General features: G+C 33.1%; 1 protein-coding gene across 1 annotated transcript in view; it reads left to right on the plus strand.

Annotated features, from left to right (window-relative positions):
* Positions 1-12967, plus strand: part of LOC115301409 (bifunctional heparan sulfate N-deacetylase/N-sulfotransferase 4) — a 238434-nt gene that overhangs the window by 100835 nt on the left and 124632 nt on the right. The window contains exons 2-3 of the mRNA XM_029951268.1: positions 2573-2660; positions 12626-12780. Coding sequence (XP_029807128.1) covers positions 2573-2660; positions 12626-12780 — 243 coding nt within the window. The remainder of the gene's footprint in view (positions 1-2572; positions 2661-12625; positions 12781-12967) is intronic.

The following is a 12967-nucleotide window of genomic DNA, read 5'->3' on the forward strand; positions in this document are numbered from 1 at the left end:
GAGGACAAGGTGATTTGGGGGAAATAACAATGTATATAGCTTAATTGGAAAAATGGAGGCGCCAATAATACCTAAATTGGTGGGAGAAAATGACACATTGAATGTTCATTAATAGCATTTATTGAGTTTCAACTCTGTGCCAGGCATTTAGCTGTATGCTTTCTACAATATAATCCCCAATAATAGTGTGAAACAAGTGGTGAACATTATCCCATTTACAGATAAGGGAAAGAAAGCATTATAGAAGTGAAATGACCAAAAGGGCTGAGCCATTAATTGAATAGCCCCCTTGACCCCGGGGTGAAGTGCATTTACTGCCTCTGGGATGTTGGCGTGATTGCAGAATGTAAGGCAGATTAGAAGAAGATAAAACCGAAGGATGGGAACTGGATTAGCCGACTACAGCAGCGTTTTTAAAGCCCAAGGAAAAGACAATGGAGGTATTCCTAAAGTGGTGGCAAGTTGATTAAGGGAAAAATAGATTCTTTGATGTTTATTGATTTGATTTGATTAATTTGATTTTGATTTATTTGATTTATTTTCCCTAAGAAAACATCAAAAATGTGGGCCCACTCTGTCAGTATACATTAAAATCCCTTACTGGTCTATCCTAGCATGCTTTGGATTTCTTTTGTGGAACTCATCATGAGTTGTAATTATACATTTCTATGACTGTCTATTTAAATTTTCTTTCCCTATCTAAACATTAAGGTACTAGGTTAAGGGGACTATGTTTGTTTCACCCAATATATACAGTAAATTTATTTATCAACCTACAATAACATATTTGGTGATTTTAAGATATTGGAGAACTAAACATAGATTAATGACTTCGAAAACTCAGAGGTCCAGAATGGAAGGGCATTGGAGTAATAAGGAATCCAGGGGAAGGGAGAAGTGTTTTTAAAAAATTATTTGAAAACATGGAAGCCCAGGAATTGTGCATTGAATAAAATAAGAAAGTCAGAAAAAGAAACTTACAAAGATAAAAAGATGCATGATATTTTCAATTTAATGCTATATTCCGCAGGATTTACCAATATGCTCAACTAATTCCAAAGACTTGCTGTTTAACTCCAGTTTTTCTTTCTGAGAACTTTTAAAAAATATATTTCATATAACTGAGTCAAACTAATAGGCCTATTTTTCCCTTTTTCTACTTAATTCATAATATTTAAACAAGATTGGCCAGGATTACATACAAAGTAACTGATTTAGGATAACCACTGATTGTGTAGTTATTAACCTTTTAGCTATTCTTTTATTTAATTAAACTAATTTGCAGGAGAGTCCTCTTAATTTTGGAGGAGTAAATAGTTCCACAAATTTTTAAAGCAAATGCTTAGCCACTGTGACTAATGCTCAAAAGAATCATCTAAATTTCTGTTCACCTTAACATATGGATAACAGTAACTAAAAATTGGTCTTACTAATACATCTAGTTTGAAATCAACTTTTCATTTTCACCAGAACAAAGTAAGTTTCCTTTAAGAATCCATTTTGGGGCGCCTGGGTGGCTCAGTCGGTTAAGCCTCCGACTTCGGCTCAGGTCAGATCTCACGTCCGTGGGTTCGAGCCCCGCGTCAGGCTCTGTGCTGACAGCTAGCTCAGAGCCTGGAGCCTGCTTCTGGTTCTGTGTCTCCTTCTCTCTCTGCCCCTCCCCCTCTCATGCTCTGTCTCTGTCTGTATCAAAAATAAATAAAATATTAAAAAAAAAAAATAAATAAAAATCCATTTAAAAAACAGGAAAAGTATCCTGAATCAATAAGCAAACTAAAAAGCCCAAGGATATGAGAGTTCTGAATTTCATATGTTGGGGTAGGAACAATAGCAGTTTAAGGATTCACAGAAAATTTACAGGACTGTCTGACTCTAAGATTACTATCTCTGTGTTCCTATCCTGTCTACAAATAAGAAATTAACATAGAACAATTCCAAATACAGAAAATAGGGACATTTTACCACAGTTGGAAGCGTTTTCTTTATGGAATTGACTATTTCCTGTCTGTCCTTGCCTGGTTCATATTTCAAGATTTGCAATCAATATAAATTATATATTCCTCTTTAATTCATATAGTTAAAAACCCAAGCTTTAAACTCCGTGATTATGCCTTAAAAATGATAGGGGAAGTAGCACAGTTAAATAAATACTAAATTGCAATTCAAACAAATGATACCTTTCTATTCCTTACCAACAAATGAAAGTCTTGTCTACATCCAAAAATTCTGAAAGATTTCCCCCAAGGAAAAGAAGTGTAATAATCTGAAATCAAGAAAAGCCTCACACGAAAATGAAAAATAATTTCAGTGCTGTGTTTAGAGAATTCCCTCTCAGCAACTTGTAATGTGCTTAGGACTTAACTGCTTCATAATTTGTTGAACTTCAATAAAAATAACAATAGTGATTATAATATCTGAATATGAATAGCATGTAACGGTAGGCATCAAAAACCCAAAAAGCAACAAACCCCATATCATTTTGTTTCACTCATTCATACACATTTGAAAAAGAGGCATCCCAAAGCTTCATATTTATTTTTCTAAAATCATGTTAATTTCTTATTTATTTCAGGCATTACTAGAGACTCAAAATTTACTGCGCACTCAGGTTGCAAATTTTACCTTCAACCTTGGATTTTCAGGGAAGTTTTACCACACAGGTAAGAGGAGCTTTGTGTTCTCAGGCAGCTACATATAAATAGGAGAGAAAATTTTAAATGTTTCATAAGTAGGAGAAATAGAATATCTGGACTGATTTTTGGGAAAAACTTGAATGCATTATATGAGTAGCCAAATCCAAAAATCAATGAGCTTGTTTACTTTGGCAAATGCTGTTAGAATCAAGGGTAAAAGAGGAAGAGAACTGACTTTTTCAAATCAGTAAAAGAAACCAAGGTCACTGTTTACGTTGTGACTATACATCTTGTCTCTCAGCATGGTCCAAGTAGAAAGCATAGTGATGATGATGATGATAATGATGATCATGATCATGATGATGGCAATGACATTATAATAACAATAATAATAATACTGGACAGTGTTTTTAAAATGTGAGATAGTCAAGGTGACAGACATTTTTTGTACATATTATTTTCCTTAGGAAAACACCTGGTGATTAGAGAGGAATTTTATAGCCTCAGAGAAAATAGAGTTTAAGAGTCATCTTGCTTAACTTACCTTCCTTTGCAGGATTTTCCCCTAAAAAATACTAAAATAATTTGGCCCAACATGCATTAAAACCATTATAAAAAGGCTTGTATTTCTTTCCATCTCTATCCAGCCACAGTTCTATTTATGTTCAGTGTCAGCTTTTCAACAAATTTTAAAGTGTGATTGGTGTTCATGCACTACTCTATGTTTTGATATTTCTCATCTCTCTATCCACCTTCAGCTCCAGAATTTGACTTTTATTTTCTGATATCAGCATTCTACTATCTGGCATGAGTACAGACAATGCTATGTGCATAGAGGATAGAAGGGACTATATTGTAATAATGAGAAAAACAGCACAGGGCAAATACCTACTACTTGCTTCTATTCTGCATTTGTGGTTCTGCACTGTCATTACTTCATAGCATCTTAGTGAAAACATTTTCATAGTAGTCTCTATGCATGCATGTGTGTTATTGACATTAAAAATATCCCGTGTAAAGGTAGTCTTTAATGATCATAAATGCAGCTCATTTACCCAAAAAAGCTTTTTAATGTTTACCCGAAGAGGCTCAGCATAGTTTATTAGAATATTGAAGCAGCGAAGTCTTATTGGCTTTTATTTAATGCTTTTCCCTCCTGCTTTGAAACATGTAAATCTGTTTAAAGTAATAGAAGGAAAATTAGTATTTAGACCAGTTGATAAATCAAATGATTGCATATTTTAAAAGGACATTTTGCAGAAAGAAATTTGGGTTATCGTATCTGCACAGGAAAAGCAATTCCAGCTTACAATTTTGAAAATAGACATGGTTTTGTAAATCTTCTTCAAAAGCCCCCATAAGAAATGAGTTCAGGCCTAAAAAGCTCAGATTCTGAAGTATAAAGCAGAAAACTCTGAAGACTCTATCTACTCATGCAGGGGGGAAATTATGGGATTATTTGGAGTTCACATACAAACAATACTATTTTGTTTTAAATAGCTAGATAGTACAAGTAAAGCCATTCTTTTGGTTGAAATATATCTAGATAACTGCCTCAAGCCTTTTATTTACTTTTCATATTCAGACCTGTTAAACCTGCCAGACGTTCACAGAGTTAATGCTGATAGCAGGTTGTAACATTTCCCATTTCTTCTTTATGATCCTGAACATGTACACAGTACACATCCACTAGGAAATGAGCAACACACTAGTTAATATCACAGGGATAGTTGTTGGAGGAAAATAAAAAAAATCATTTTAGTTATATCTTTTAAAAAGACCTTATTGACTCTTTATGTTGGTACTAACATGACAAAAATAATGGAAGAAAGTTCCTATTCTGTTATGTTATGGTATATAGTACACTTCAGAGATCATACATTTAGATTATACTGTATGTTTACAGTATATACATATGTATATATATACATATATACACATACACATTCATAAGTCACTTAAGGGATCTTACATTTAGATTTATATATGTGTGTATATATATGTATATATATCCCAGAAGTTTAGTTTTTTTCACATAAATATGAAACTTTAATTGATTTGTATCCATTGAATCATTGAAGAGCATCCATACTATATTTCAAAGGTGCAATCCCATTACATTGAGTAGTTATTAATTTACCCGAAGATATCAAGGTTTCCTCTAGCATGGAGGAATATGGGATGCCCACTACAGGGAGGGCATACTTTTATCATCTCATCACATTCTTATATGCAGGCTTAACTGTATGGGAAAAAGTTTGCAAGTCAGGGAAGTGCTTTCCTCTTACTTGTGCTCTGCTGTGATGTGTAAGTATTAGAACATGGCCTTGTCACAATGATTGTCTCTGTTCTCTCCCAGGATGTTCTGATTTCCCAGTGCATGAGGATGCTGATTGATGAGCCTCATTGTTTTGAAGACATTTAATCACATATGTCCAGTGTGATAATGATAGATTCTTCATTTCTTAGACTGCTTCACTTATTTATATTTTCCATGTATTCTTTCCTGTTCAGTTTCTCTGTCCTTCACATGCTAAAAACAATCTCACACAAAAAGGAAATATATCCCTAACAGTCATTCACAGGTGCCAAATTGAAAGAAGAAGGACATACTGTAGATTAAAAGGGAAAAAAAAGTGTGGCATTTGAAATAAAAAGTTTTAGTCTAGAAATATGTAAAGAGTGATTAGAACTGCAAAATGAAAGCTCAACTGAAGAATAAGACATTACAGCATTAAGAGGCCTTCTAGGGATAAAGGCCTATAAGTATTATTTTTCATAGGACATAATTTCTAGTAACAATCATAGTCACTCTTTGTAATTAATATAAATAAGTATGATTTGATTAATTACTCTGGATATTTGCAAATTTTGTTAACATTTCTTAATGAGAGTTCATTTTACAAAATATAGACCTTTTATATAAAACTATTACCTTTTAAACATGAAAGTATTCATTCACTTTTGTTTGCTTTTAGTTTTGGGGTTTTTTTGTATAAAGTGTTGGCTCAAAGAGTAGGTATTAGCAACAGACTGCTTTTGTTCAAGTCCAGACTTTGACATTTAATAGCTTTCTGAACATAAACAGGTTATTTAAACTTTCTGTGCCTCAGTTTCTGCATCTCCAAATGAGAATAATAACATCTCCCTCATCAAGAACAATTCATGTTCTAAGTGCTCTGTTTTTATTACTATCACTTTAAAAAATATTTTTTCTATAACATCACATTTTATCAAAGAAATGAATTGAATAATTCACATAGCTTTGTCTTCTAATTTTGAAATCATAGGTAACGTGCATCCATTCATGTATTCATTCATTTTATTTACTTATTTATTTGTATTTTTGTTTACCTTTAAAGAGAGTTTTAATGTTCTGCAGTGTGGCAAACAAAATCATAAACTGAAATAATGAGTTCTTATTCACATATTAAAGTAGCATTCTTAGAAACAACTTTTATGTTTGTGCGTTACAAGTTATTCAGTGAAATAATACATTGCATATGTATACAATGAAATAGTTAACTCTACTTATTTACAGATACAAGTAACATTCTTAGAAATATATTTTCTACATGTGTGGTTTTGAAGGTTTTACAGGCAATGCAATATACTGAACACTGAACACATTTTCTGAAAAAAAATTTAATTGCAATATCACTGGCATATGATATATTAGGTTCAGGTGTACAACATAGTGATTTGAAATTACATACATTACAGTTTGTTCACCATGATAAGTGTGGTTTCAGCAGTCACTTAATTGTAAGTGATTACAATGTTATTAACAATGTAGCCTATGCTATACTTTTTACCCCCGTGACTTACTGATTTTATAACAGAAAGAGTATACCTTTTAATCCTTTTCACCCAATTTTACCCACCTCTTGCTCCCCTCCCTTCTGGAAACTGTTATTTTGTCCTCTCTCTATATAAATTTGTTTCTCCCTTTTGTCATTGTTGTTGATATTATTTATTTTTTACATTTTACCTATAAGTGAAATCATAATGATATTTATCTTTCATATGACATTTTTCTTTCCCTGATTTATTTCATTTAGCATGATATCCATCCATGTTGTCCCAAATGCTAAGATTTCATTCTTTTTTATAGCTGAGTAATATTCCATTGGGTATATATACCTCATCTTTTTTATCCATCGTCTATGGATGGATACTTGAGTTGCTTCTGTATTTTGGATATTGTAAATACTGCTGCAGTAACACTTATTCTTTTAAAATTAGGGTTTCTGTTTTCCCTGTATTAATACAGAAGTAGAATTATGGGATTAGTAGTTCTATTTTTAGTTTTTTGAGAAGCCCTGCATTGTGTTGTATAGTGGCTGCAGCAGCTTACATTCCTGCCAACAGGGCACAAGAATTCTCTTTTCTCCACATCCTCGCCAAGAATTCCTGTTTCTTATGTTTTGATAAAGGCTGTTCTGACTGGTGTGAAGTGATATCTCATCATGGTTTTGATTTCCCAGATGATTAGGGATGTAGGTTTCTACATGTCTTTTGGCCATCTGAGGTCTTTGGGAAGATGTCTATTCAGTACCTCTCCCCTTTTTAATTGGATTATTTGTGATTTGTTTTGGTGTTGACTTTTAGGAGTTTTTTTTTATCAGTTAATATCATTTGCAAATATCTCCCCCCATTCAGTAGGTCAACTTTTGTTTTGTTGTTGGTTTCCATTGCTATGCAAAAATCTCTTCAGCGTGAGGTAGTCCCAATAATTTATTTTTGCTTTAGTTTTTCTGGACTGGGGAGACACATCCAGAAAATTATTGCTGAGGTTGATGTCCAACAAATTATTGAAATTACTACCTATGTTTTATTTAGGAATTTTATTGTTTCAGGTCTTATATTTAGATCTTTAATCCCTTTATTTTTGTGTATGCTATAAGAAAGTGACCCAGTTTCATGCTTTTGTATATAGCTGTCCAGTTTTTCCAACCATCTTTTCTCCATTGAATATTTTTGTTTCCCTTGTCATAGATTAATTGACCGTGTAAAGTGAGTTTCCTTCTGAGCTGTCTATTCTGTTCTATTTTTCTGCGCATATTTTTGTGCTAGTACCACACTGTTTTGATTACCATAGGTTTGTAGTATAGTTTGAAATCTGGGATTGTGGTATCCCCAGTTTTGTTCTTCTCTCCATCGCTTTGACTATTTGCTATCTTTTGTGGTTTCATACACATTTTAGGATTATTTTTTTCTTGTTCTGTGAAGAATACTATTGACATTTTGATACAGATTGCATTGAATCTGTAGATTGCTTTGGGTAGTATGGACATTTTAACAATATTAATTCTTCCAGTCCATCAGCACTATCTATCTTTCCATTTGTTTGGAATTTCTTCATCTTCTGTTTCTTTCATCAATGTCTTACGGTCTTTAGAGTACTGGTTTTGTGCCTCCTTGGTTAGGTTTATTCCTAGATATTTTATGATTTTTGGCACAATTTAAATGCAGTTTTTCTTAATTTCCCTATCTGCTCTTTTGCTAGTGTATAGTGTATTCATGTATGAAAATACAACAGATTTCTGTATATTGATTTTTTATTCTGCATCTTTGTTGAGTGTACTTTTTACTTCTAGAGCTAATAGATAACTATAGGTAGGTAACATTTTTAATGTTTATTTTATTTTTGTTAATGTTTATTTTTGAGAGACAGAGAGGGAGAGAGAGAGAGAGAGAGAGAAAGAGCATGAGTGGGGAGGGGCAGAGAGAGAGGGAGACAGGATCTAGAGCAGGCTCTGCACAGATCCTGATGCATGGCTCATACTCATGAACCCTGAAATCATGACCTGAACCAAAGTGGGACACTTAACTGACTGAGTTAGCCAGGTGTTCCTATTAGGTAACTTTTAGTTGATTTCCATCACAACATAGTTATTTAGTGTAATAGTTAAAATTAGTTTATCTATATTCACCTATATGAAACCATGCCAGATTCAATGTACAAAGAAAATTGCAACATCTTCTTACCATTTAGAAATTATGATATTTCATACATAATGAGCAAATATAAGGCAGATATTTGTACAAAAGCAATAATGCAGACACTGGAATTTTATAAATTACATTTTAATGTTGCCTTATGGGAATTAACCTATAGCCCAGATTTGCTAAATTTATGTTTACATTGGTGGATGTAAAGGACTTTTAGAGACCTGTTGTTATCCTATTACAAGATCTTCCATAAGTGATAATAAAAAGTGAATTTTTTAATATTTTACTTTTGAATTTAAAAACTTTCTAGTTTTTAAGAATTGGGAGGAGTAAAAGGGAATAACTATTAAATGAGAACAAAAAATACTATATTTCTAATTAATAATTATGTAAATTTGAATTTAGATTAGGTAAGAAGTAAAACACTCAATATTAACACAAATTCTTTAAAAGATTGTAACTTGTATTAAATTTGGTCATGTATAAACTACGAATTATATCCTCACATATAATAAGTTAGGCATAAATTAGCTATAGAAAAATATGTGTTTATAGTGATTCAAAAATTTAATATTTGCATTTAGTTGGGTTTTAAAACATGGGAGATTTTGCTTTGGGGCCTCACCATGATTTGGTATCATATTTTTCATTAAGCTATTTCTAGTGTTGTAAACTGACCTCACTTGGCTTTGAATTATAAAACCTATATAAAATAAGAGCAAGGCTGATGGGAAATTAATCTATGAAGTAAAAAGTAAGGTTTCAAATACCACTCTAAACTTTGTGAAACATGTTTATAAATTAATATAATCACCAGTATAAAAATTACTAAGATTTCATGATCAGTCATGCATTTGATTACATCAATAGTCTGCAAAAATTTTTAATGGAGTGATTCACCTCCTTCCTGGTCAAGTATGCATTTTGTGCTTCCTGCTACTTTCAATAACAATCAGTGAAGTATAAAGTGAATGGAAGCATTTCTCAAACATTCTATATTCAAAGCACAACAGAAGAGTCTGAGGACTATCAATTCATTCATCACATGTGTCATAAAGTAACTCTTTCTAATCTGTGCCTCAATGGGTGAATTATGGTCATAATAAACACTTGGTCTAAACACTTCATGCTTAAAATCCATATGAGGAAGTGATAAACTTTTCTTTACCTGAATTTCAGTGTTTTATATGCTCTATATTAACTAAAGTCCATGAATTCCAAGTCCATCTTACTAACAATTTTAGCTAAAGTTAACAAAAATTAAGGATTCTGTCTGCTCACCTTATTCATAAGACTTTATCACATTCTATTTTTTTGCCCTTTTTGTAGTAGCAACTGCTATAGTAGTATGGTGCCCAAACTCTAATTAACCCTGATTGCCCTTACAACTTTTGAGGACTATGCATTATGAACTGTATCCCAGAAATAATGCATATATTGGGGCGCCTGGGTGGCTCAGTCAGTTAAACCTCTGACTTTGGTTCAGGTCATGATCCCACAGTCATGGGTTCAAGCCCCGCATCGGGCTCTGTGCTGACAGCTAGCTCAGAGCCTGGAGCCTGTTTCAGATTCTGTGTCTTCCTGTCTCTCTGCCCCTCCCCCTCTCATGCTCTATCTCTCTGTCTCAAAAATAAATAAAACATTAAAAAAAAAAAAGAAATAATGCACATACACAAATACACACAGCAGGTGGCATGCACTTCAGCCGCCATATGAAAACTCTGAAGTTCTCTGACGTTATATTATTATGGACTGAATTAAGTTATTCACCTATTTACTGGTCTAGGAAAGTGGTATGATGTAGTGCAAGTTAAAGAAATCCAATCTCTGACTTTAAGAAACTTATAATCTAGGCAGGCAATGTTTTCAAGAATTTGTAAAAATATATAAATTTAGAACACTGCAAGTATAAGCCAGTAGATATTATTAAGAAGAAAAATACCCGGATATTTACAAAGTACTTGCTATCTGTAAGTAACGATATTAAGTGCTTTAATAAATTGATCTCATTGACTTTTCACAAAGACCCCATGAGATAGATATTAACATCTCCATTTTGAATCAGGAAACAGACTCAGAGGAGTTAACTTGTACAAGAACACACAGTCAAGTAAATGTTAGAAGTAGGGACCCTACTTCTGTATTTACTGATACTAAATATGTACTTTCACCATTTCACAGCACTACTTACTGCATGATCAATGAAATCTTTATTATGGGACACAGAAATTCAATGTGTGGAGAAGATTCCTTTAAGAAATGCCTTTGCCTTTAATATTTATTTGCTTAATATTAAATATACCTGCTGTCTGTAAAACAACCTATCTTGTAGAAAAATAAGCCAAATAAATACACCTCATACTATAAAGCCAGATCTGTTATTTTATTTCACATGGTTAAATATCTAGAGACCAAATAAGAATCAATTTTTATATTATTGATTAAGAACATTTTAAAATTAGAGTGCATTATGTAAAATTGTAGGAAAACTGTATGATTTCATAGAGTGAAAATATTTGTGGGCAGCTGTGACAATGTAAATTCCCATAGAAGTAAGTTGTTACTTCTTTTTTTTTTCTGCTTATGCCATGACAAATGATTTTTCCTAGGTTTGAGCACTATTAACAGATTTTCCTAATAGAGGATGTGAACTTTATATTAGTTTTAAGTTCTCAAGTCAAGTTTGTATTGTTATAACTTCATTGTTCATGTTTTATGAAATACTGATATCAAGATAGGAAATACATATGTTCATAATACTCATGTTAAATTGTAAGGATACAAAAGGAATTATACATTGTTAGCTGAACTTTTAAAGAAAATAAGTAGAAAAAGATTTAAAAACCAAATGTTTTTATGAGTTTTAGATGATCTTCATTTTTATTTTGTTTTGGAACTTCACATATCACTAATCTGTGCTTTTCACTTATTCAAAAAGCATATATTATTTTTGTAAGCAGAAAAAATTAGCAATCTTCATCAGTTAAATTTTAAGCTCAATTGGGGCACCTGGGTGGCTCAGTGGTTAAGCATCTGACTTCGGCTCAGGTCATGATCGCATGGTTCATGGGTCTGAGCCCTGCATTGAGCTCTGTGCTGACAGCTCAGAGCCTGGAGCCTGTTTCAGATTCTCTGTCTCTCTCTCTCTGCCCCTCCCCCACTCATGTTCTGTATCAAAAATAAATAAACTATAAAAAATTTTAAAAAACTTTAAGCTCAACTTTAGACATATATACAAGAATATTTTTAAGAATAAAAAAAAATTTCTGATTACATTTCCCCTGTGTATGCAAAAAGGCAGAGAATTATCAGCTGATAATTTTAAAAAGCTTATTTATTGAGAGAAACAGAGAGAGTGCAAGCACGGGAGGTACAGAGAAAAGAAGGAGAATTTCTGGCAGGCTCTGTGTTCTCAGCCCAGAGCCCATATGGGGCTCAGAACTGTGAGCTCATGACCTGAGCTGAAATCCAGTCCAATGCTTCACCATCTGAGTCACCCAGGCTCCCCAGATGATTATTTTAAAACAAAAATAAATTGTCTCAGGGTGCCTGGGTGGCTCAGTCCTGTTGAGTGTCCAACTCTTGGTTTTGGTTCATATCATGAGCCCAGGGTCATGAGATCGAGCCCCACACCCAGCTCTGTGCTAAGCTTGGAGCCTTCTTGAAATTCTCTTTGTCCCTCTCCCCCTCTACCCAACTTGCACTCTTTCTCTTAGATAATAAATAAATAATCTCAAATGATATCTGCTTATTATTATCACCAAATGCTAACAATTCAAAACAGTGTCAGTGATAAAACACCCCTAAAATTCTAAATTAAACACCTATCTGAACTTGGGGCTACCACACTTCCCAGCCCCAGGCCACATTGCCTCTGATATAATTTATACTATGCTCATTTCTTTTTATTATTATTAAAAACAATGCAAAATTGGGTTTATATATCAGTAATAAAAAATAACAAAAATCTGACAAACATAATCTTTATGCTAGTATGAAATTTGCATTTAAACCCTTTTTAACTTTATGTTTGACAGGGACTGAAGAGGAAGATGAAGGAGATGACCTTTTACTTAGGTCTGTGGATGAGTTCTGGTGGTTTCCTCACATGTGGAGCCATATGCAGCCTCATCTCTTCCATAATGAGTCATCTTTAGTTGAACAGATGATTCTCAACAAGGAATTTGCCCTGGTAAGTGCATTTTATTGCAATATTTTTCAAGCGAGTTGTGATCTATCAGTGGGTTATAAAATCAATTTATTGCATTGACTACAACAGAAATAAAACAGAGGATATCAAAGAACACATCACATGTGTTAAGGGTATAAATTGATTTCTTTTATTTTGTTTCAGGCATGTGTGTGATGTGTGTGTGTGT

This window comes from Suricata suricatta, chromosome 1 (assembly GCF_006229205.1).
Source record: "Suricata suricatta isolate VVHF042 chromosome 1, meerkat_22Aug2017_6uvM2_HiC, whole genome shotgun sequence".
Lineage (NCBI taxonomy): Eukaryota > Metazoa > Chordata > Mammalia > Carnivora > Herpestidae > Suricata > Suricata suricatta.